General features: G+C 32.1%; 1 protein-coding gene and 1 pseudogene across 1 annotated transcript; both read left to right on the top strand.

Annotated features, from left to right (window-relative positions):
- The first annotated feature begins 4,279 nt into the window (after positions 1-4,279).
- On the top strand, positions 4,280-9,860 carry LOC122590942 (probable WRKY transcription factor 2). The gene is made up of 7 exons (XM_043763117.1): positions 4,280-4,319; positions 4,449-4,507; positions 5,103-5,606; positions 6,301-6,489; positions 6,939-7,705; positions 8,254-8,412; positions 9,086-9,860. Exons 3-7 carry the CDS (start codon positions 5,151-5,153, stop codon positions 9,633-9,635), a joined length of 2,121 nt encoding a protein of 706 aa, XP_043619052.1. The 5' UTR covers positions 4,280-4,319; positions 4,449-4,507; positions 5,103-5,150; the 3' UTR covers positions 9,636-9,860.
- Positions 9,861-16,313: 6,453 nt separating this feature from the next.
- Positions 16,314-20,982, top strand: LOC122590747 (annotated as a pseudogene).
- The last annotated feature ends 598 nt before the right edge of the window (positions 20,983-21,580 follow it).

Raw genomic sequence — 21,580 nt, 5'->3', positions numbered from 1 at the left:
AAATATTTTAAGGTAAAAGAAATTAACCCCTTTTCATAGTTTTGACATTAAATTAATTTCCTAGTATTTTACTTTTGGATACGGGATTAATCTAGTTGAAACTTTAGCGGATAGCGGGTAAAATACCCACCAAATTGAGAAGTGGGTCGTGGCACCCATAGGAAGTGCCAGACACTTATTTGATTATGAATCATATTTCCACTTCTATTCTTCTTCCTCCTATACATTCCTTCTCAATTTCTTCTAAAATCAAAGAATAATTCATCCACGTAAAAGATAAAAATCACCAATAATAATCATCACCATCTATAATCTTCGATCAAGAAGTGAAAAGTTAGGGTTTGTGTTGAAAGGTGGCGGTGGCCGAAAATTTCAAGAAAAAGGAGAAAGAAGGATTTTTCAAAATTAAAGTCTTGAATTAGCATGTTCTTGTTGAGGTATTGATTTCCCTTAATTTAGTATTCATCTTTCTTTTGAGATTAGGGTTCATGGAGTGAACCAATTTGGGGGTTTTGCTAGAAGATGATTTATGATTAATTTTTCCCCAATTCCTTAGTTAACCTAGTTGTCATTGAGTTATGTGATGTATTTGATTATGAAATAGATGAGTTCAATATGACAAATTGAGTTTGTAAGAAAAGATGAATTTTTGTTAATTATTGAAATGTAGATGAAATGGTAGGATGAACTACCTAATGATGTTGATAATGATGAAAGTAACTCAATGACAAATGGGTTGGGTTTTGGGTTTAGAAAAGGCTAGTGATTGAGTATGACTAGGTTGAGCTAGTCAAGTTGTGAATGTAAGCTTATGCATTTTATGATATGATCATAGGTTGAGCTTGTTGAGCATTATCGTTTTAGCATTATTGTCCTTGTTGCGGAGGAGGTGAGTATATTTGCATACCTTTATGTTTATGTTGGATCAATTGACCACGTCATGTTGAAGCCTTTTGTCCATGGTGGTTTTGACCATTTCATGTTGAAGTTTGTAAATCCATGTGTGGTAATTGATGTAGCATAAGCCCATGTGGGGCATTATGATTTGAGGCCTAAGAACCCCCGGGGCCTAAGAATCCTGATAGTTGATATAATATGAGGTCTAAGAACCTCCGGGGCCTAAGAATCCCGATAGATATGATTGTTTAGCTTATATGGATCCATATATGAGTTGTTAGTGTGCAAGGTCAATATGTAAATATGACATGACGATGTCATAGGTTACATGTAAAAGTCCTTATACTTTGCTCTCATTCGTATCCGTAAATGTATGCAAGTATATTCACTAAGCCTTTGCTTATATTTTAGATGTTTACTCTTTTATAGGTAGTTCCGGAAGAAGGAACTAGTGTGGTTGATTTGAAAGATTTGTCAGAGCTTGAAGTTGACTTTTGCAAGACTTGAAGGTATTAGGTCATTCTTGGATGAATGACTAACTTTGGTTTTAGAGGCTTAGAAATCTCTCTCCTTTTGGCTCTTGATACATTTTGTCTTGATGGTCTTGCTTTTGTAGAAATGTGCAAATGGTCCAGTGCAAGTCTTTTGGGTAGGTTGTAAATTGAGTTTTGGGCGAAAATTATGTCAAAATGGGTAAATGACCCATTTGATGGTGTCCATGGGATTTGAAACAAATTATGTTGTATTTGTGTTTGAAATGTGTCTATAATGTTGTTAGTAACTTCTGGAATGTAGTTTGTGAAGTTCATTGTGATATGTTAAGGTTGCAAGTTGGTTCAAGTGTTAAAAATGGATTTTGGTTTGCTGATCAGGTGGCCCTCTGCGGCGCAGTGGGTTTCCACGGAAATAAATCTGGTTCCTCCCACTGCGGCGCAGCGGGAGATGTGTTAAACCCACTGCGCAGTGGGGTTGTATATATAAAAAAAGAAAATAATTTGTATTTTCGGTTTATCGAGTTATGTCCTTTCAACAACACGGAGTCGAAAATGATGGTCAACATGTGTTGGCTTAAGATCTTCAAGATGAACTAATGTGGTCATATTTTTTGTTGTTGAAGAAAAAACCATAATGAACCTCAAACTAAATTAAAAGAAATAATAATAACAATAACATAAGAATTCAATGTTAAAAAATAATAATATTGATTAATTATGTGCAAAGTATATAAAAAGAAAAACCCTTTTGTAGCTCATCGTAGTTTTTTTTTGTCGTACGTGAGTTATATTATAGATTATCAATAAAACCGAAAAATATAAATTAATTAAATTTAAGTGTAAATTGGTGATGGAAAACCAAAAAGTACAATTAATTATTTTTAAATTGGGTTAAAGTATAAATTGATGATGGAAAATCAAAAAGTGTAAGTAATTAATTTTAAGTTGGTTAAAGTGTAAATTGGCGATGGAAACCAAAAAGTTTAAATTAACTGTTTTAGATTGGGTTAAAGTGTAAATTGGTGATGGAAAATCAAAAAGTGTAAATTAATTTAGTTTAATATTAAAAAAAATTTAATAAATTGTTTCAAATCTTTCGACCTGCTACGATACAAGCATAGTCTTCTAATAAACTATTAGTTAATCAACCTGGGTTCAACCCAGTTTAATTATAGACATTTTGCAAATAAACCGAATGATATTTGAATAACTTTAAAACATGTTGTCATAATAACAACGTTAAATAAGTTGAACACTTTTGATAAGTTATTATTTTATAAACGAAAGTAAAGGGAAACAAAAGTTTTGGACATACGTTGAAACACATAATACGTTGAAAAATGTTTTAATAAGTTAAGAAAAAAGTGAAAGTAAGGGAAATAAAAGTTGTGTAGTTGTGGACACACGTTAAAACACATACGGTTGGTAAAAACAAAAAAAGTAAAATCGTTATCTAGAAAAACACCATAGTTTTCCGCTTATAATAATTATAATGAAAAATTAAGGTGATTAAAAATCTTACATATAACGTAGACATTTAATAAAAATTAATATTAATGAGATATATTTAAATAAAACATTTTAAAAATATTTAATGGGCTATTTATCTTTAAAATTTTATTAATTAGATAATGACATCATAAATAAAATAAAAACATTTTGAAAAAATTTGTAGATATACCACATCATAATTATTTTTAAAAATAGTTTAAAAAACAATCCTTCTTTATTATATATAAAAATAAAGATAGATCAACCAAACAAAATCTTTATCATACTTTTATCACCACAACCGTTTATAACAATTATATATAATAGATTCACAAAATCTGTAAGTGTTTGAACATATTAAATTGATTGTTCCATATTTGACTCATAATCATATATTTTGTCATTCAACATTGTATTTATTTAAAGTCAAAAAAGTGTTATATTCATTCAAGTTCATTCAAGCTAAATATACTATACCTATCATCATTGTAATTTGCCTCAATATACAATCGTAATAACACTATATAGGTGATTGTCATAGATTAGTACCAGTAATTTGACCAATGACCCAATGAATATATGCAATATATAAGCAAATATCAAATATCATTATTAGTATATGATGATCCAATGTATATAATTGAAACAATCATAAAACCAAATGACATATTTTTATTTAAAAAAAAAACATAATAAGAATCTTCTGCTTACAAATATAATGATTAACGGTCAAAATATCTTTCATTTGTTTGGATATAACATTGCAATGTGTCATTTTTAGAGAAACTTTTATTATACTAAATGTTATTATTTATTATCTGATACGTAATATCTCTATAACTCGTAACATTTTAATACCCATAAATTTTCTAAACAACATTCCAAGTTATGCACATATTCCATCCGCCTATTAAACTTGTCCACTTTTAAATTTTTAAAGTCAAACTTTACAAACTTTAACCATAAACATTTTTGTTTATATTATATAATATTTAATAAAAGTTATATAAGTTGATTGTGTTTTAGATTTGTGTTTCATTGATGTAACTTTCATCAACAGCTAAAAAAATATTTATAGTGAAAGTTACTAGAATTTGACTTTAAAATTTTAACAGGGGACAAGTTTAATGAGACGGAGGGGTATAATACAACTAATTAGTAATTACTACTAGTATTCGTCACATAAGATCCATATAAGCTGTACTTAGTTAAGTGTTTATAAAATTTCTTTCAAAGTATAAAACAAGAGAAAAGGACAGAAAAAAGGAAAAGAAATATAATATTTCAATCTATGGTAGACCCTTAAAATTCCAATCATTTCGGGTCCACCCTCAACAAACCATACATTTATTTATTTATAAAATTTTTCTCATTTTCTGCAATAAAAAATTTGTCTTCAATACAAGAAAGAAAGAAAGAAAGAGGGCTCTGGCTGAGGTGGGAAAAACCAAAAGCCAAACAAAATAATTATATATATCTTTATATCTATATCTATATCTATATATATATATATATCTTCTGTCAAGAAATTATTTGTTTAATCCAATGGAAACCTGTTAATCACAGACACAACACAGAATCAACTAATCAGAAGCTTTTTGACTGTTTGTGTGTCTTGTTCTCAGGTTTGTAATCATAACCCTTAATATATATATATATATATATATATTATATATATATAATATTTCAATTCAATTGGGTCTTCTTTGTTTTGTTGATATTTCATTTGGGTTTTACTTTTAATTCATAAAGTTTAAATCTTTTTTAGTTTTACTTTCTTGGATTTTGGCCTTGAATTCAGATCTTTGATATTGATGAAAATCAGTTAGATCCTTTTTAGATTGCAAAATTGGGATGACCCATGATTTTTTTTTGAAAATGGTATGTTAATTAGGATTAACTTTAGGTTTTAATTTAGGAATTTTTGTAAGTTTTCTATATTTGTAATTGTTCTAGAATATGAACTATAAGTGTGGTCTATCCACTTGATTTAAGGTGGATGATATAAATGTTTTTTGGTTGATTGTTTTAACCAAAAGTGGTAATTGAATATTGAGGTTTGATTTTGTTGTTATTGTGTAATTGATTGTTTTGTGGATAAATATGTCATTATTTTCACTGTTTATAGTGATGGGATTCTTTTTGTTTGTGTAAAAGTATTTTTTAAAAAGTTGTGATTTGTAAGCTGAATTTTGACCATTTTTGTTTGTGTATATATAGCTGAAGTGATTGTTAGCTGATTTTCAAGAAAGGAGTTTTTGGATTTTGATGGGTGGATTTGATGATCATGGTGGGATAATTGGAGATTGGATGCCACCTAGTCCTAGCCCACGATCTTTGTTTGCGGCTGTGTTGGGTGATGATGCGGGCTCCCGGTCAGTAACCGAGCCTCTAAAGTATGATAACAATAATGATGGCAGTTTTACTTTTCCTGGACCTGATAGACAAGTTAGTTCAGAAAATGGTGATGGGAATCAAAGAGGACAGTCAGTTGATCGAATTTTGAAAAGTGATGAATATGGTGAGCAGAAAACGGGATCGAGGGGTGGTCTTGTTGAAAGGATGGCAGCCCGAGCTGGTCATAATGCTCCTAGGTTGAATACTGATATTATGAAACCTGTGGATAGTTTGCAAAACCAACAAATTCAGTCAGGAAACTTGCTTTCGCCTGGTTTCAGCCCGGGTTCATTTCTGGATTCTCCTGTTTTTCTCTCAAATTCATTGGTAAGCTCACTAAAATTTTTGTTTTAAGATGAGATATGCATACGTGATTTAGGGGCGTCTTGAAAGTGATTACATGACATTAAATTTTTAGTCAAATGATTATTCCGCCAGATGTGCTTTTGAAAGTGGTTATGTAACGTTGAAATATCTGTCAAATGAGTGTTTCACTAGATGTGCTTTTTGAAAGTGATGTTAAATATAAGAGTCAAATGAGCAGGTCGCTAAATTGTGGTTGAATGTATTAATGATCGCTTTTGATGATGGCTGTGTGGAAAATTTTGATTACGCAAGGAAGTACGAGTAATAAATCAAGGTCATGTGAGACATTTCACTAGATCTTTCAACTCTCATAAAAAGTGAAATAGCAGATAGTGTTTCGATGTACTTGCACGCTTAAAAGAGCTATCAAAGTTGTCTGAGAGTTTATCAAATTGATCAAATTATAATAAGGACATTTTCTGTTAACAATAGAAACTGCTAATTGGTATTCTTGATAATCTTGCTCTCAAAACGCACATCGAAACATTTTGTTGTCGCAACATGTTTATATTTCAGAATAAAAGGGGTTATTGTTGTATCTTCTTTGTTCTTGTTTTGTTATTCATATTTATTATGAATATCTGTATGAAATGGTATGGGAAGGTTTTCTGAAATCTGTGAAATGATGTTAAATGATTTCTAACTTTCTTTGTAGGTTCAACCATCTCCAACAACTGGGAAATTCCAATTTGCTTCAAATGGGAACAGTAATGGTAGTGGTAGAAGCTCCATGATGTTCTCGGATTCTTCCAATAGGAGTAAAGAAAATATCTTTGAGGAACCTAGTAGTGCATCATTTGCTTTTAAACCTTTTCCAGATCCAGCTCCCTTAAATCGTGATCCTGTAAGAAAAAGTAGCATACACGTTATTTTGTGCTCTATGTAGATGTGACAAAATGGCTGGGATCATGGGTTGGGTAATGGGTTTGGTTCAAAACAGGTAAGTTTTGTGTAGTTGTCAAAAGGGTCAGCTGGTCAGGTTGCAGTCCTGGAATGCTTTCCTTCTTTTTTTCCTTCCTAAATACATAATTAGCATGTCAAATATGCTAACAAAATTCGTAACATCTCATTAATGATAAAATTTTGTTTACCTGCATCTAATAATAAATCAAAACAAAAAACAAAAAAAAAAACATACATGTTTGACCCGTTAGAGATAAATATAATCGAAGTCGACACATTTAAAATTTAAGGCCCAAAAATTATCACGTCTAAATATTATGTTAGTTTGTTTGATGCTTTATTTATCTTCGGTTCTTAAAGTTTTGATAATTTTTCATCATGATCATTTAGGTAAATCCAGCCTTTATGTCTGCACAATCTTTTCAAAATAATGAAGCTTTAGGTGAACCTGCGCAACAATTCCCTCCTCAAAAGATTGAACCTGCTCAAAGTTACCCGGATTTCTCCATAGCAACTGGTGAAAATAGAAACTTGCCGTTGTTTAATGGCAATGTGGAGCGCTCTCAACAGCATGCTGAAGAGCGTCACGATGATGATACAGATCAGAGATTAAGTGGAGATATTGCTAATGGTGCCTCATCTGATGATGGATATAATTGGAGGAAATATGGACAGAAACAAGTGAAGGGCAGTGAATATCCTAGAAGCTATTACAAATGTACTCACCCAAACTGTCCTGTGAAGAAGAAAGTTGAGCGTTCTCATGAGGGTCATATTACTGAGATAATCTACAAGGGGGAACACAGTCACCCGAAACTTGCTCCTAATAGGAGATCGGGAATTGGGTCCTCAAGTGCTTTGAGTGATATGCAAAACGACACAAATGAACAAGGTGGGAATGGTGCTGATGGAGGTTCTATGTGGGGGACAAATATGCAACACAAGGGTGGTAACCCTTGGGGACAGGAAAGTAATTATGAGGTGACATCGTCGGGGATTACTATGCAGGGTCAGAGCGGTGGTCATTTTGAATCCAGTGACGCTGTGGATGGCTCAACTACTTTCTCAAATGATGAAGAAGAAGATGACCGTGCAACACATGGTAGTGTGTCACTTGGGTATGATGGTGAAGGAGACGAATCTGAGTCAAAAAAGAGGTTTGACTATCTTGTCCATACATTTTTTTAACTTAAAATGTGATAATTAGAAACTTATGTAGTATATGAGTAACTTACTTTTGGTAATGATTGGGCTTGGTTGACCTGAACCATGTCCCAAAAACTCAGTTTTATATTCGTAATTAATTGGTGTGTGGTGTGTCAGATATGATTTAAAAAAGTTGAATTATTTAATAATAATCTGTTTTTATGAATTTAAAGATTTACATTTTATATGCTCTAAATTTTTGTCGGGGCAGCTGTCCACCTATATGCCCCATTCGAGATAAAGTTTTACACCCATGTACCCATTCAGAAGTAAATGTGCGTGAAATTACTTGCCAACACTCTTGTTTCAATATGTTACAACTTATAATTGGATTATCAAACACTCCAATGCCATCCGTCAAATTTGATCATTACAATTCCAAGCAGCAGAAGCACGTTGAAACACTCTTTCCTGCATTATGTTTTGTTACCCTTATGGCCTTATGAGACGGTTCTGACTATTTAATTGACCCTTTCCAAATGTTTTTTTGATATTCCAGGAAAGTTGAAGCTTATGCATCAGATGTAAGTGGGGCTACTCGAGCTATCAGGGAACCTAGAGTTGTCGTGCAAACAACCAGTGAGGTGGACATTCTTGACGATGGGTATCGCTGGCGCAAGTACGGACAGAAGGTCGTGAAAGGAAATCCAAACCCCAGGTTATCATTCTGTGCTGTTTTTAGCGGCTGCTTTTTAATATGTCAATGGTTGGACGTGGCAGAATGTTTGGGCCGGTTAACTGATCAAATGACTTTATGTCTAAACAGGCATTAAAATACAGGTCTAATTAGGCATGTCAGCTCAACTAGATTTTTTTTTATCCTCTAAATAACTCTAAATAAAGTAGTTAATGAAATATCCTTTCAAAAGCTAGACTTACAGTTCATAATTTGATTAAATGATATTAGTATGATATAAGAATTTGAAAACATCTGGTTATGTTTCTAAAAGGGTTCAATCGATGAGATAAGCCCTTCGATATTTAGCTGATTCTCCAGATATTACTTGTCTGAGTAAATGGAGATACAGAACTTTGTTTTAGTAAATAGTGCAACATTGTTACCTTTCAAATTGGTTAGACATGAAATGGCTGTGCTGGGTAATGGGTCTACATCATAATGGGTAAGGTTTGATAAGGGTCAACCCGTCAACGCTTATATGCCCTTTTTAAAGAGTAATAATGTATGGGATATGATTAAACTACCCAACTAAAATAATAGTTATCTTTTAGTAAGTTAATCATGAGGTTGTAAAACTTGAAGAAAAACAAATTTGTTTAGGTAAATAGGTTGATATTGTCGTTATTCTTAAATGGAAGTTTTCTTGACACAGGAGTTATTACAAGTGCACGAGTACAGGTTGCACAGTGAGGAAACATGTCGAAAGGGCTTCACATGACTTAAAATCAGTGATCACGACATACGAAGGGAAGCACAACCATGATGTCCCAGCAGCTCGAAACAGCAGTCATGCCAACAATAACACCTTGGCTGCACAACAAGCTCTATCATTGCAGTCACAGGTTCACATGGGTGAGGCCTCTCGTATGCAAAACAACATGGGTAGGTACGAAAGGTCTCCTTATGGTTTGCACGGTGGTCAGCAGATGGGTCCCACTCCAACGCATGGTTATGGTTATCCAATGAGTCAACAAGGACCAGGAGGGCTAGCTCATATGGCTATGACGAACCAAGGGAAAATGCCGGCTTTTCCTGCTCATCATTATTTAAACCAAGCACGGCAAATGAACGAAATGGGGTTGATGGTGCCAAAGGGTGAACCGAAGGTGGAACCTATGTCGGATCCAGGTCTGAACCTTGCCAATGGTGCACCTATTTACCATCAGATGATGAACAGATTACCTCTCGGGCCTCAGATGTAAAAATTGATCAAGATATGCATTCTCTCTTTTAAGGCTTTTTTGGGAAAGAGTAGAAATATTTAAACTTTATATTACATTATCTTTTTTTCTTTTTGTTGTTACAATAGGGGGTTTCTTGTTTTTAAGCACTTATTTCAAGACTCTGAAACTACATTGGGAGAAGGTTTTTATTATTTATACATCAATTTTATTATATATATATATATTAAAATGGCAGTTTCAGCATCAGTGTTTTTTTGGGGAGGCAACGCTCGTCGTGGTTGATGTTTTTACTTTCGTTTTGTTTATTGTTGGTCCCTTCTAATGTGTGTGGTTATTTTAATCACTGTTTTGATAATCTGTTTTATACTTCATCGGTTTTAAAGTATTTCCTTTATTTATTACCCCCTCCGTTCCATTTTAGTTGTCATGTTGACTAACTTTGACCGTAAATAACTTTGTTTGTACTATATAATAGTTGATGAAACTTATATGAACAAAAAGTACATTAAAAACTCAATCCATTCATATATTTTATACAAATGTTACATGACATAAACAAAGTTATTTACGGTTAAATTTAGTCAACATGACAACTAAAATGGGACAGAGGGAGTATTATTTATTTACTCAAATCAGTCATGGAAACTATTCCTTCTTATTTCTTTTCTTTATATAAAGCTCCGTTGACCATTATTTCTCAATTGGAAGCTCGGCGTAGAAAGTTTTTATGGGGTGGGGCGCATGGTGAAGCTGATAAAATTTCTTGAGTTAAATGGAGTCATGTTACTCGGTCGATTGATAGTGGTGGTCTTGGTTTAACGCCTCTTAGGGATGCTAATATTGCTTTACTTACAAAATGGTGGTGGAGATTTAAGCATGAAAAGGATGCCTTATGGCACCAGGTGGTCACTGCCATTCATAATTCTAATCGCTCCTGGCCGATTCTGCCTTATTCTAAGTCGCTGTCGGGTACTTGGAGCTCTATTGCCAAATTAGGCAACCAGCTTGCAAACTCTTCGGCGGATCTTGGAAAGCTTATCAAAGGAAAAGTGGGAGTCGGGAATAAAGTGAGATTTTGGATTGATTCTTGGATCACTGTTGAACCGCTTTGAGAATTGTTTCCTAATCTTTTCTCCATTGAAAAAGATAAGGCCATTCTTGTGGTCAAGTGCTATATTTTTGACATAAACTCACAGGTATACTATTGGAAATGGAGGTGGAAAAAGCCAAAAATTGATGGGGTTGAAGCTACTGAGCTGGGCAATTTAAATGCCATTTTAATGTCCTTTACGCCTAGTAATTCACCAGATTCTTGGCATTGGATTAAAGATGTCTCTGGGGGATTTTCAGTTAAATCTATGAAGAAATGCTTATCTAAAGCTAATGCTTATCTAAAGCTATACCCCATGAGATCGATTTTATTTTTAATTGGAACAACTTTGTGCCAAAAAAGATAATGATTTTTACTTGGAGACTTGAGATGGATAGAATCCTGACCTTGATGGCTCTTAAAAGAAGAAATGTGGCTCTTGATTCTACATTATGTCCTTTTTGTCTAGAGACCGAGGAATCAAGTGAACATTTGTTCTCAGCTTGTTTTATTACTACAGTCGTCTGGAACTTTGTCTCTTCTTGGTGCAACACTCCTCCTTTGATCGTCTTCTCTGTTCAAGACTTGTTTTTAACCAACATTGCCTGGTACGTGGACAAAAAAAAGAGGCGAGATGTAATGGCAATTATCCTCATCTCGTGTTGGGTTATTTAATTGGAAAGCAAGGAATGAAACGGTTTTTTCCCAACGCTCTCGTGTCGGCTGCAAGCATTATCCAAGACATTCGCTCTACTATCTTTGGATCAAGAATCGCTCCCCCTATAAGAAAATATCTTGGCTTGATTGGTGTAACTTTAGATTCTAATTCTTGTCTTTAATTCCGGTAACCCGACTTGTGTAAGCTGCTAGCTTTTTGCTAGTTTTTTGATCTAATGAAACATTGCTATTTGAAAAAAAAGCCAAAACACATCTATACTATACTATCTAACTAGCTAAATAACCCGGGTTCAACCCGGGCATTTTAATACAAATTTTGCTAATCAATAATGTTTATTAAAAGAATAATTGCAAGTTTGTTTTATTTTTACATATGAAAAATTGATATTAAGAATACTGAATCAAAGAATGCAATAATAATTGAACACGATTCAATAAAGTATTTTAGCATTGAATATATATCACATATATGAACAAAAATGATAAAATATACACGAGAATGGGGAAAAAAAGTTATAACCATAATAAATGTATTTAAAGACTTAAATGGATAAGGACAATTAACTTTTTATTTGCTCACACCTCCAAGTTCAAGAAAATAAAACTTTTTATGAAAATTACTACTTAATATCAACTATTTAGTGATACTGTTTAAGAACAAAAAATATTATTAAGGCTAAAAATCTTATAAAATACACATGAACAAAAAATTATACTCTTTTAGTTAAGCTACAAATTTTAAAATAAATATAACTCTATATCACTAATAATAACATTAACATAATAATAATAGTTAATTATTTTGTTAAAAAATAAATTGTTTCCAAATTAGATCAAATTAATGAATTATATAAAAGTCAAAAGAAAAGAAAATCAAAATGAATTATGATGTCATGATTTTTAAAAATCCTTGTAGGAAGGAGTATGAGCTTGACACATAACATTTTTATTTAAAAAACTTCTATAATCAATTCTCTTTCATTTATATAAGAGATAAAACAAACCACCATTTTTCTTCCTTAAACTTGCTACCTTTGAAAAACCAAAATTCTCTTCTCTTTTATTTACTAATTAAACATCTCCATCTAATATACCTATACCTGTAATACCCTTAATGAAATACGTTATAGCATAAATCCTCTAACACTTAAAATAACTAAAATACCACCTTTAACATCAATTACTTTTGCATTCAACACCATCGTCGTCCTCATCACCGTCCCCACTGCCCCACCGTCATCACCACCACCACCTTCGCCATCACTATCCCCACTCCCGCCGTGTTGCACAAGCATAAGTCTAGTAAGAAAGGATGATGACTATTAATTGTAAATTTTCTATATTTATAGAAAATCTAAGTTTAATGCTTTTAAACATATGCCTTATGAACACGTATTAAAAAAAGACAAAAGATTTTTAAAGTTGTACTAAGTTGGATGTAGACAGCTTAAAGATTCAAAAATAATTTTTAAATCCTAATCTTTAATTTCAATCCGATGGTTAAAAATGTCAACTTTAGTAAATAATTTTGAAGGATCTCATACTTAGAAAAACCCTCATACTACTATAGAGTAATTTAATTTTATTATATAATTTTAGAAGATTTCAGTTTTTAGAAAAATCTTTTTCTAATACTATGGAAGAATATGAAATTACTGGTAACAAGGTGTATCTCCCAATAATAATAAAAGAACACCATAAAATCATTTTTGAATAAACCACAACCCTTAGATAAAAAGTAAAATTGAATTTTAACATTTGGATTGTTTTGCTTACACCATCTACCATATTCAGATTAATATGCTAAATTAGTAAATACTAAATTACATTACATATTTACGTTTAATGATATTTAATGCATGTATGTATAGATGACTAACTCCAAAGACATTATTGGTTGAATTTTTAGTTAAATGGTTATTTATTAGTTTTTAATGAAAACTTTAGTCGTCTTCAATATTATATACTACAAACACAAATTTGTATAGTGTACACATTAGAACGTGAGAGGTTTATATTTTTTGGGGAAAATACTAAGATATGAGTCTTCACATAAGAATATTTAGGGTAATATAAGAGTAGAATAGATTGGTGTAAATATAATACTTGGTTCAAAAATATATATACATTAATTTTGAAGTATATAAACAAGGTTTTTTCCCGCATGATATGCGACTATTAAATCAATTTTTTCAAAACTTTTAAGATAGACATTTTTATTGATAAAGATTATAATGAGTAACATTTAAACACAAAAAAAAAATATATGTAAATTAAATTGAAAGTATTTAAAAAATCTAATACCGGACATATAAAAAAGGGATAAAGGCATGGGAATGTAACTAACTATGACCAAAAGGCTATGTAATGTACCCATCTAGCCGATTGTTTACATTACATAACTCAAAAAAACAAAGTTGGTTAAACTAGATAGCAAGTCGAGTAGATGGTTACATTACATAGTCTTTTGGTCATAATTGGTTACACTCCCATGTCTTTATCCTTATGAAAAAACCATACTTTTAAATTTAACAAACAAAAACTTAAAATTTTTTTTTTTAATCTTTTAATTACATAAATACATTGCACGAATGATATACTACCAAATTTGAAGTATTTTAGGCCATTTTCAAACCAAATATCTTTTGCAATGCACATAAATATGTATTAATACTCATAAGAAGATCGTAATCCACATATTAAGTTCTGATAAATTAACTCGCCATAATCATATGGCAATTTGAGGATAAAACTACCACATGGATAATTACCTACTTGGTGGTATATGAACCGTAATATACAAGAAAAAGTACCCGCGTGTTGCGGTGGTAAGATGATGAGGGTAATAGGTTATAGAGCGTGATAGGTTATAGGAGGTGATATGTCGTAGAGTGTGATAGCCAAATGCTTTAGCCGTACGGCCAACTCCGTCCTCAGAAAATTTCGTCGAAAATATATATTGAATGACATCTCTAATGAAAGAATTTTAAGAATACTCATATAATTTTTATAAATTATCGATGTATAGTTTTTGAGATAAAATATTTTGAATGAATTAGTGGAATAAAATGATTTATGGAAAAGAGAGAAAAATGAGTGATTGAGATTTGAGAAACAAAAAGAGTGGTTGAAATTTGATAAGAGAGAAAAATGAGTGGTTGAGATGTATTGTACATTATGCATTAATAGGGGTACATTATTGAAAAGTTGAAAAAATTTTGAGGGAACAAATGTTATATAATGTACTAGAGATAAACCAATATTAATACATTTATTAGTAATTAAAATGAATTAAGATAAGCATAAACGAAAGAATCGCCAACCAATACAAATAAATAGTTAGTAATTGGGTGGTAGGAGCCTTGGCCTATTGGGGAGAAAACCAAGTTTCAAATTTTGACAAGGAGGTTTATTTGGTGTATTTAAATAGTTAATGGTAGTTTAGATCGAGATTGTCTTTTTTTTTTTTTTTTTTTTTTTTTTTAAGGAGTTAGTAATTATTAATTATGGTGGTTTATATATAGGTAGTTCTTCTACGAGTAGGGTTGACTTGGAGTTAGTAGTTGTTTGTTTTTTTTAAAAAAAGAAGTTAGTAATATCATTAAATCTCAATTGTCTGTTTTTTTTAAAAAAAGAAGTTAGTAATATCATTAAATCTCAATTGTCTAACTTATAATTATTAATAATATTATTATTAAAGCTTAATGTTTTTATACCATGCAGGAAAATAATCTAGTTATGTACAAATCAACTCCTGCAAAATAAAACTTACGCACTTTTATTTAGTGTAATAAATGGTTTATATCAAATCTAAGTAGGGTCATTGTATGCGGAAAGGAGAAAGTGATATTTGTTCAAACTGAAGTCCCTCGGTATTTAAAAACTCACAGGGTTGCACTCAACCAATTAGGGATGTATTTATGAATTGTGCTAACTTTATATTATAATTTTCTATTTTAACTAGATTATAAACGCTGTTAAAAAATAAAAACTAGATTATAAACAACAATCTAATCTCTATCTCTATAATAAATAAAACAAAATTGTGATGAGATAACTATTTTAAAGAAATTACTTACATGACATCTCTAAATCTTCTCTCAGTAATTTATTTGTTATTCATTTATTTAATTATGATGTCATAATAATTTTTTTTTCAAATTTTTTTTTCCAAAACTCTAAAAATGCATACATGGTGTCTTAAATTTCATCATCTATACAACTTTACCAAAACAATTTTTTAAAAATTATTACGACATCATTATTACAGAAAAACTTACTTGACATCATTAGATTTTTTTTATTAATTATTTTTTTTATTTAGTTAATTTATATGATAATATAATTAAACTTTAATTTTTTATTAATGTATTAGGAAATATCTTCACTTTTAAATAATTTAAATGTTAATACTTTTTCATGTATTTCATTTTATCGGATTACAAGACATATACAAAAAATTGGTATATCAAAATAAAGTTTTATTTTATTAGCTAAGCTAGCATCATTTTATAAAAGAGAAGTGAGTATGAGGTTAATTGCATATCTAAATTTTGTAAAAAATTCTTCACATGTTTTTTCATATATTTTGTATAAATAATTGAGCTACATATTTTTTACTTATTAAAAATTAGTTTTTTTTTAAAAGTTAGTTTCGATTCAGACGTGCTGAATACAATTTTAACCAACAAATCGCTGGACCTCCAACCCCCCTTCTCATGGAAAATACCTTGAGATGAGAAACCCAAGACTCGAACCCGAGACCTTGGGAAAAATTCACCTCCGGGCCCACATAGTGGATTTAAAAGATACCCCTAACCAACCAACCAACCAACCCACCTAACTAATAAATAAATAAAAAATAAAGTTCTACTCCTAGACTCTTAGACCATTCACAACAAGGATGTCCGTAGAAAATTTGTGATGACATGGAAGATGTTTGTAGAAAGATTATTGATGTGGGTGGTGACATGGAGGATGTCCATCCATGGTTGTTTGTAGAGAAGGATGAGGAAGAATGGGGAGAGATAAAGGTAAAAGACAAAAGTTACTTTGGAATTTATTTGGTTGTTTGTAAGAAGGATGGATATATTAGTGTTTGTGGGAAGGATGGATGAAAAGTTGACGTAGTATGTTGACTAGGATGATTTTTAGAAGGATATTATGACTGATGCGGATAGTCTTAGTAGCCGGTTGAACGGATCGAATCCCCCAAAAAGTTTTCCAGCCGGATTTTAAAACATTGTACATATAAAGCCCATTTCCCTCTCCTAGTAGTCTCCAATTCCTCAAAGATTTGCACTCTCCCTATATAGCTCTCATTTTTTCGTGTTTAATCACATTATGGCCGGAAAAACGGTTTTAACTGACAATGAAGGTACGATTAGCTCATTTCCCCCTTTTTCAATTAACAACCTTTTCATTCGACTCATGTGTTATTTTCTATAAATATTGTATAATTTGTATATATATATATATATATATATAGAAAAGTTAAATTAGGGACTCCTTATTTTAGGGACTGTTAGGGACTCCTTATTTTCTATAAATATCCTTAATTTGTATATAAATATTGTATAATTTGTGTTTTTGCTGGTATTGAAAGCTATAATTATATAAGGGGGAAGGGAATATGAGGCTGTTAGGCACCTAAGTTGGGTGAAAAACCCCTCACATACCTTTTTTTAAACCATAAAAATCATGGGGGGGCCAAACATTTATTCAAAATATTAAAATATTGGTATGTGAGGGGTTTTTCACCCAAGTTGGGTGCATAACAGCCCCATACTCACTTTTCTCATTATATAATTGCAAAACTAATGAAAGCTGATAGAGGTCATTTGTGTTAAAATTTTCTAATATTAGATTTAAAACGCGTGATATAAGTCGCTACGGTTTCATGTTTCAGTGCGTTTATTCAATTTTTGGATATGGCGCCGTTGCTTGCAGTTTTATGAACAACTTTTGGATATTCGGTTCAATAATAATGAATATATGTGAGTCGATGATATTTCGTCTTTGACTCGTTTGCCCAATTTTTTGAAGTCATTGTGTGTACGTCATGTTAATGGTATATTTGGTTTAATTATGTAACATTGCATTTATGTTATGTGTTTATATTATTTGCTGTTAAAAATATAAATAGGAAAAGTAATGTTTTTTTGCTGTTTTATCGTATTGTGTTTTTGTTTCTGATGTGCTTTTATTTGTGTTTTTATTTTAAAGGAGCGGGTGAGTATGAGAAAGATGGTTATTGCTATGTATTTTTTAGGATTTTTTTTTGTATTTTAATCTCCTTGCTATCAGGTGCCGTTTATTGCTATGTATAGGAAGGAGGAGTGTAGGAGTCTTTTTAGGGATGTAGTTTTACAAGCTGAAGAGGCCAATGGAAATAGCTCTGAAAAGAAACCTACGATTGGGTGGCACAAGGTAATTGAATATGTGTAAATTCCTCTCGTTGTTTAACTTCATATTATCTGTATGTTTAGAGGAGATTGGTTATGCTTTTCAGTTACTTTGGGATATGTTGGAGTTAGACAGAAAGTGTTTATCGCTTCAGAAACGGAAAAGCACTCTAGAGCTGTACTATAACAAGTGATTTGAAGAACGAAGCCTATACAATGAAAGCCACCTTCATTTGAATCGGAAACTATCTGATTCAATAATAAAGTCCCTCAAAGTTGCCAAGTCAGAAAGGGAAATCGATGATGTGTTGAATATGGACGTGATATACATGTTTAAACGAACAAAGATGATATTGGATTATTTCACAAATCGTGTAGTCATTATCAGATTAAACCTATTTGTGGGTACTATACACAAATGATTTAATCGGATTAGATGTGAAATTTCAAGAACAGAATTTAGATATTTCCTTGAGTATCGAAAAGCGAGAGAGAGAGCCAGTACCCTTTGAAGGAGATATATATATAGGATAAAATGAAAGCCCTCAACAATATTGGAAAACTACAAACCATTGCACCTTTTGCATTTACCCGTTTAATATCCCTTTCTCTTCGACTTATTTATTTTCTAAGAAACAAATGATGCCATAAACCATGTACCTAGCTTGTTTTATAAACAAAGTATACAACTAAAGTTTATATCAATATAAACCTTATATTATGTACATAAGTCGAACAACATTGGATTTTACTATAATTAATCAAGCATGCACTCCGCATCTCCTAACTCGTTAATTATAGATAAAATTCACTTGGTCAACGAGTCAATCCAATATCACTAAAATCATGTTAGTTATACTAAATAACCAACATGATGTTGATTCAAAATTTAATCTGCATTTCCCCCCTGGTGATACTGGTGTCGATCAAGGACAGTTCAAGAGACCCAAGAGGGAATCCCAGTATAGCATTTGTAGCAGAGCTGGACTATGGGAGGCTGCTAGCAAGTTTGGCTATAGCTCCGAAGAGTTTGGATTGCGAATTTCTCTTGAACAAATTGTTAGTATATTCTTACACAATATAATGGACCATTGATGCTGATACCTAATGCAGAGGACGGCTGAATTGGAAGATGCAAAGGAACCACCAGAAGAGGTGGCATCAACAATGTTTAAAGATCCCCAGGCTGTCCTCGGAGGCGCCCGGCATATGGTATTTGCTTGATATGTTATCTTTTCTGCTTTATTGTTTTTTTCTCCAGCCCTGATGCGGAGCCTTCTAGGTTTCTATTTTCATGATAATTGTCTTTTTAGTTTCTCGATATATTTAATTTACCTCATAAATGTTACCGTTTCATTCTTATGATTTTCCTATATAATTAGGATTTAGGTTTGATATTAAGCAGTTTTTTGATCAACATATAAATTTCATTGTTCCTCCCTATCACAAGTGTGTGTTAGTGTGTGTGAATTTTCCAAGTTGTCGGTATTCATTTTGAATCAACGATAATTTGAAGAGTTGTTCCTGGGTATTCTTAGAATCAACAGGTTCAATTATCTATATCCCTTTTTCTCTCGCTGCGTCAAGCCCTTAATTTTTTCTTGCCAATTTAAAATACTTGCTATTTCATCTTGCTTACTTGTTACAGGCATCAGTTGAAATTAGCTGTGAGCCATGAGTTCGGAGACATGTTCGTAGCATCTTCATGGATAATGCGGTGGTGTCGACTAGTCCTACTGCTGATGGCAATCTGTTCATAGATTCACATCATCAATTTGCAGGGATCAAGTGGTTGAAGGACAAGCCTTTGACAAGATTTCATGATGCGCAATGGTTTCTTATTCAAAAGGCCGAAGAGGAGAAACTTAGTCAGGTGTCTGTAAAGATTCCAGCATCTATCTGTTAGAAATTATTAATTTGATGAAGCTCATGAGTAGTATCTTAGTGATGGTGTTAGTAAATCAGCTCAATTGTGGAATGAACAAAGAAAACAGATAATAAAAGACGCCCTTGATGGTTTGCTTTTACCATCTATGGCAAAAGAGGCCAGCTAGGGCCTTATTGTTCAGTAGAGCCAAAAGCTGGTTACTCAAGGAATATGCTATTAGTTTTTTTTTTTTTTAATCAGATCTATTGCGATATAGTGGAACATAACCCAAGAGAGATTACAGAAATGGATAGTATGTGCGTTGTGTACGCTGACGAGACACTTTCACGTACACTTGTATGAAAATTCTCGTATATCAATTGACTTTGTATTCTGTCTAATGATATTCCTATTAGAAGTGGCACAGAGGGGTTCAAGTTTGAGACAGTTACAGTTTTTTGGGGTCTGCTTACCCAACAAACACTTATTTGTTGATTGTTGCAAGTAGTTGGTGCGTTAATCGTAAAGCTAAAGAGTTGGCAAAGAAGCATTTCAAGTCAAGAATGATTGTTCACCCACACTTAAAGAATATTACAGCTGATGAAACAATGGAGGTGTGTGTATTTATATTATACTATAATCATTTGTTGGGAATTGTTATAGCTATTCTTATTTTTCTTTGAACAGATGCTGTCTCATAAGGAACCTGGTGCGAGTATTGTTCGTCCTAGCTCTCGTGGGACCTCATACTTAAATTTGACACTCAAAATCTATGAGGGTGTTTACGCCCACAAAGATATTCTTGAAGCTGGAAAGGGAACTAGGGACTTTACAAGTGATTTATGCATTGGGAAAACGTACGTTAAAAATATATAGGAGAGGATGTATTTGAAGATCTGGACGAGGTCAGTCTTGTACTTTTTTAAATATTCTTGTAGACTGGTGTCTTTACTGCCATATTGAAGCCCTTAACTTACAAATATGTCAATTGGGTTGAACATGTCAAATGGGTTGAAAGTTGTCCCGACTATTTCCATATGTTTGCTGTTCAACAAATCAGATTTATTATTTCAAGTAACATAATTTTGTAATCATGTTAGTACAAGGTTTATTTTAACATACATAAGAAGTTCACATCCACATCATGAGTATGTTGGATTGTATCCAAAGGGTTTCGAATTCCGCAAGATGTTTGAGGAAATTGACAGGCTTGTGGCATATTTTCGAAGACACATTGATGATCCATATGATGAGGAGCCATCTATTCGGTCTGTCACTGCCATGGTGCCAATTCGCAGCTCTGCAGCTGGAGGTTACTGGTGGTGATTACAGGAACGTTGGGTTATAGTAACCAGCTGGAGGTTACTGGTGCCAATTCATTTTGCACCAGTAAAATGAATAATAGTTCGATAATGTTCGTGAACAATAATCCGTTATATTCATTTACATATAAAAAAGTAGTTTAAATACAAATATTTCTTTTATATAATATACATAAAAATGTTTAAATAAAATTACTTAATATATAAATATTTCGTTTGATTGGGTTCGTTCATTAGTGTTCGTTCGTTTGTGTCGTGAACATTTGTTCATGAACGCAAACAAACATGAACAAGTCATTATGTTCGTTTATTACTTCATGAACCGTTTGTTAAGTTAAAAGAACGAATATGAACAAGGCTCCGTTCGTGTTCGTTCGATCGTTTACAGCCCTAGACACAGGGGTGCATGTCGTTTGGGGGAAAGAGCGAATGCCTTGGTGGTGGGAACTCATATTTCATAAAATATTATTAGGCCCGAGCTATAGCAAGTTAAAGACAATAATACTAAACGATAAATGTTGCTACCACATCATGTAACATTAAACATTAATATAGTAATTATTACTTATATATTTTTATACATCTATATTAATTTTTTATAT

Source organism: Erigeron canadensis, chromosome 3, assembly GCF_010389155.1.
Source record: "Erigeron canadensis isolate Cc75 chromosome 3, C_canadensis_v1, whole genome shotgun sequence".
Lineage (NCBI taxonomy): Eukaryota > Viridiplantae > Streptophyta > Magnoliopsida > Asterales > Asteraceae > Erigeron > Erigeron canadensis.
Note: the sequence above shows the minus strand (reverse complement) of the source record. Positions and strands in the feature narration are given on the sequence as shown.

Bases quoted from the DNA above. Each gene is read 5' to 3' on its own strand.
- LOC122590942 (XM_043763117.1), top strand. From the start codon at position 5,151: ATGGGTGGATTTGATGATCATGGTGGGATAATTGGAGATTGGATGCCA. The intron at 5,607-6,300 runs GTAAGCTCACTA...CTTTCTTTGTAG, and splicing joins TTTTTCTCTCAAATTCATTG to GTTCAACCATCTCCAACAAC. The intron at 7,706-8,253 runs GTTTGACTATCT...TTGATATTCCAG, and splicing joins GAATCTGAGTCAAAAAAGAG to GAAAGTTGAAGCTTATGCAT.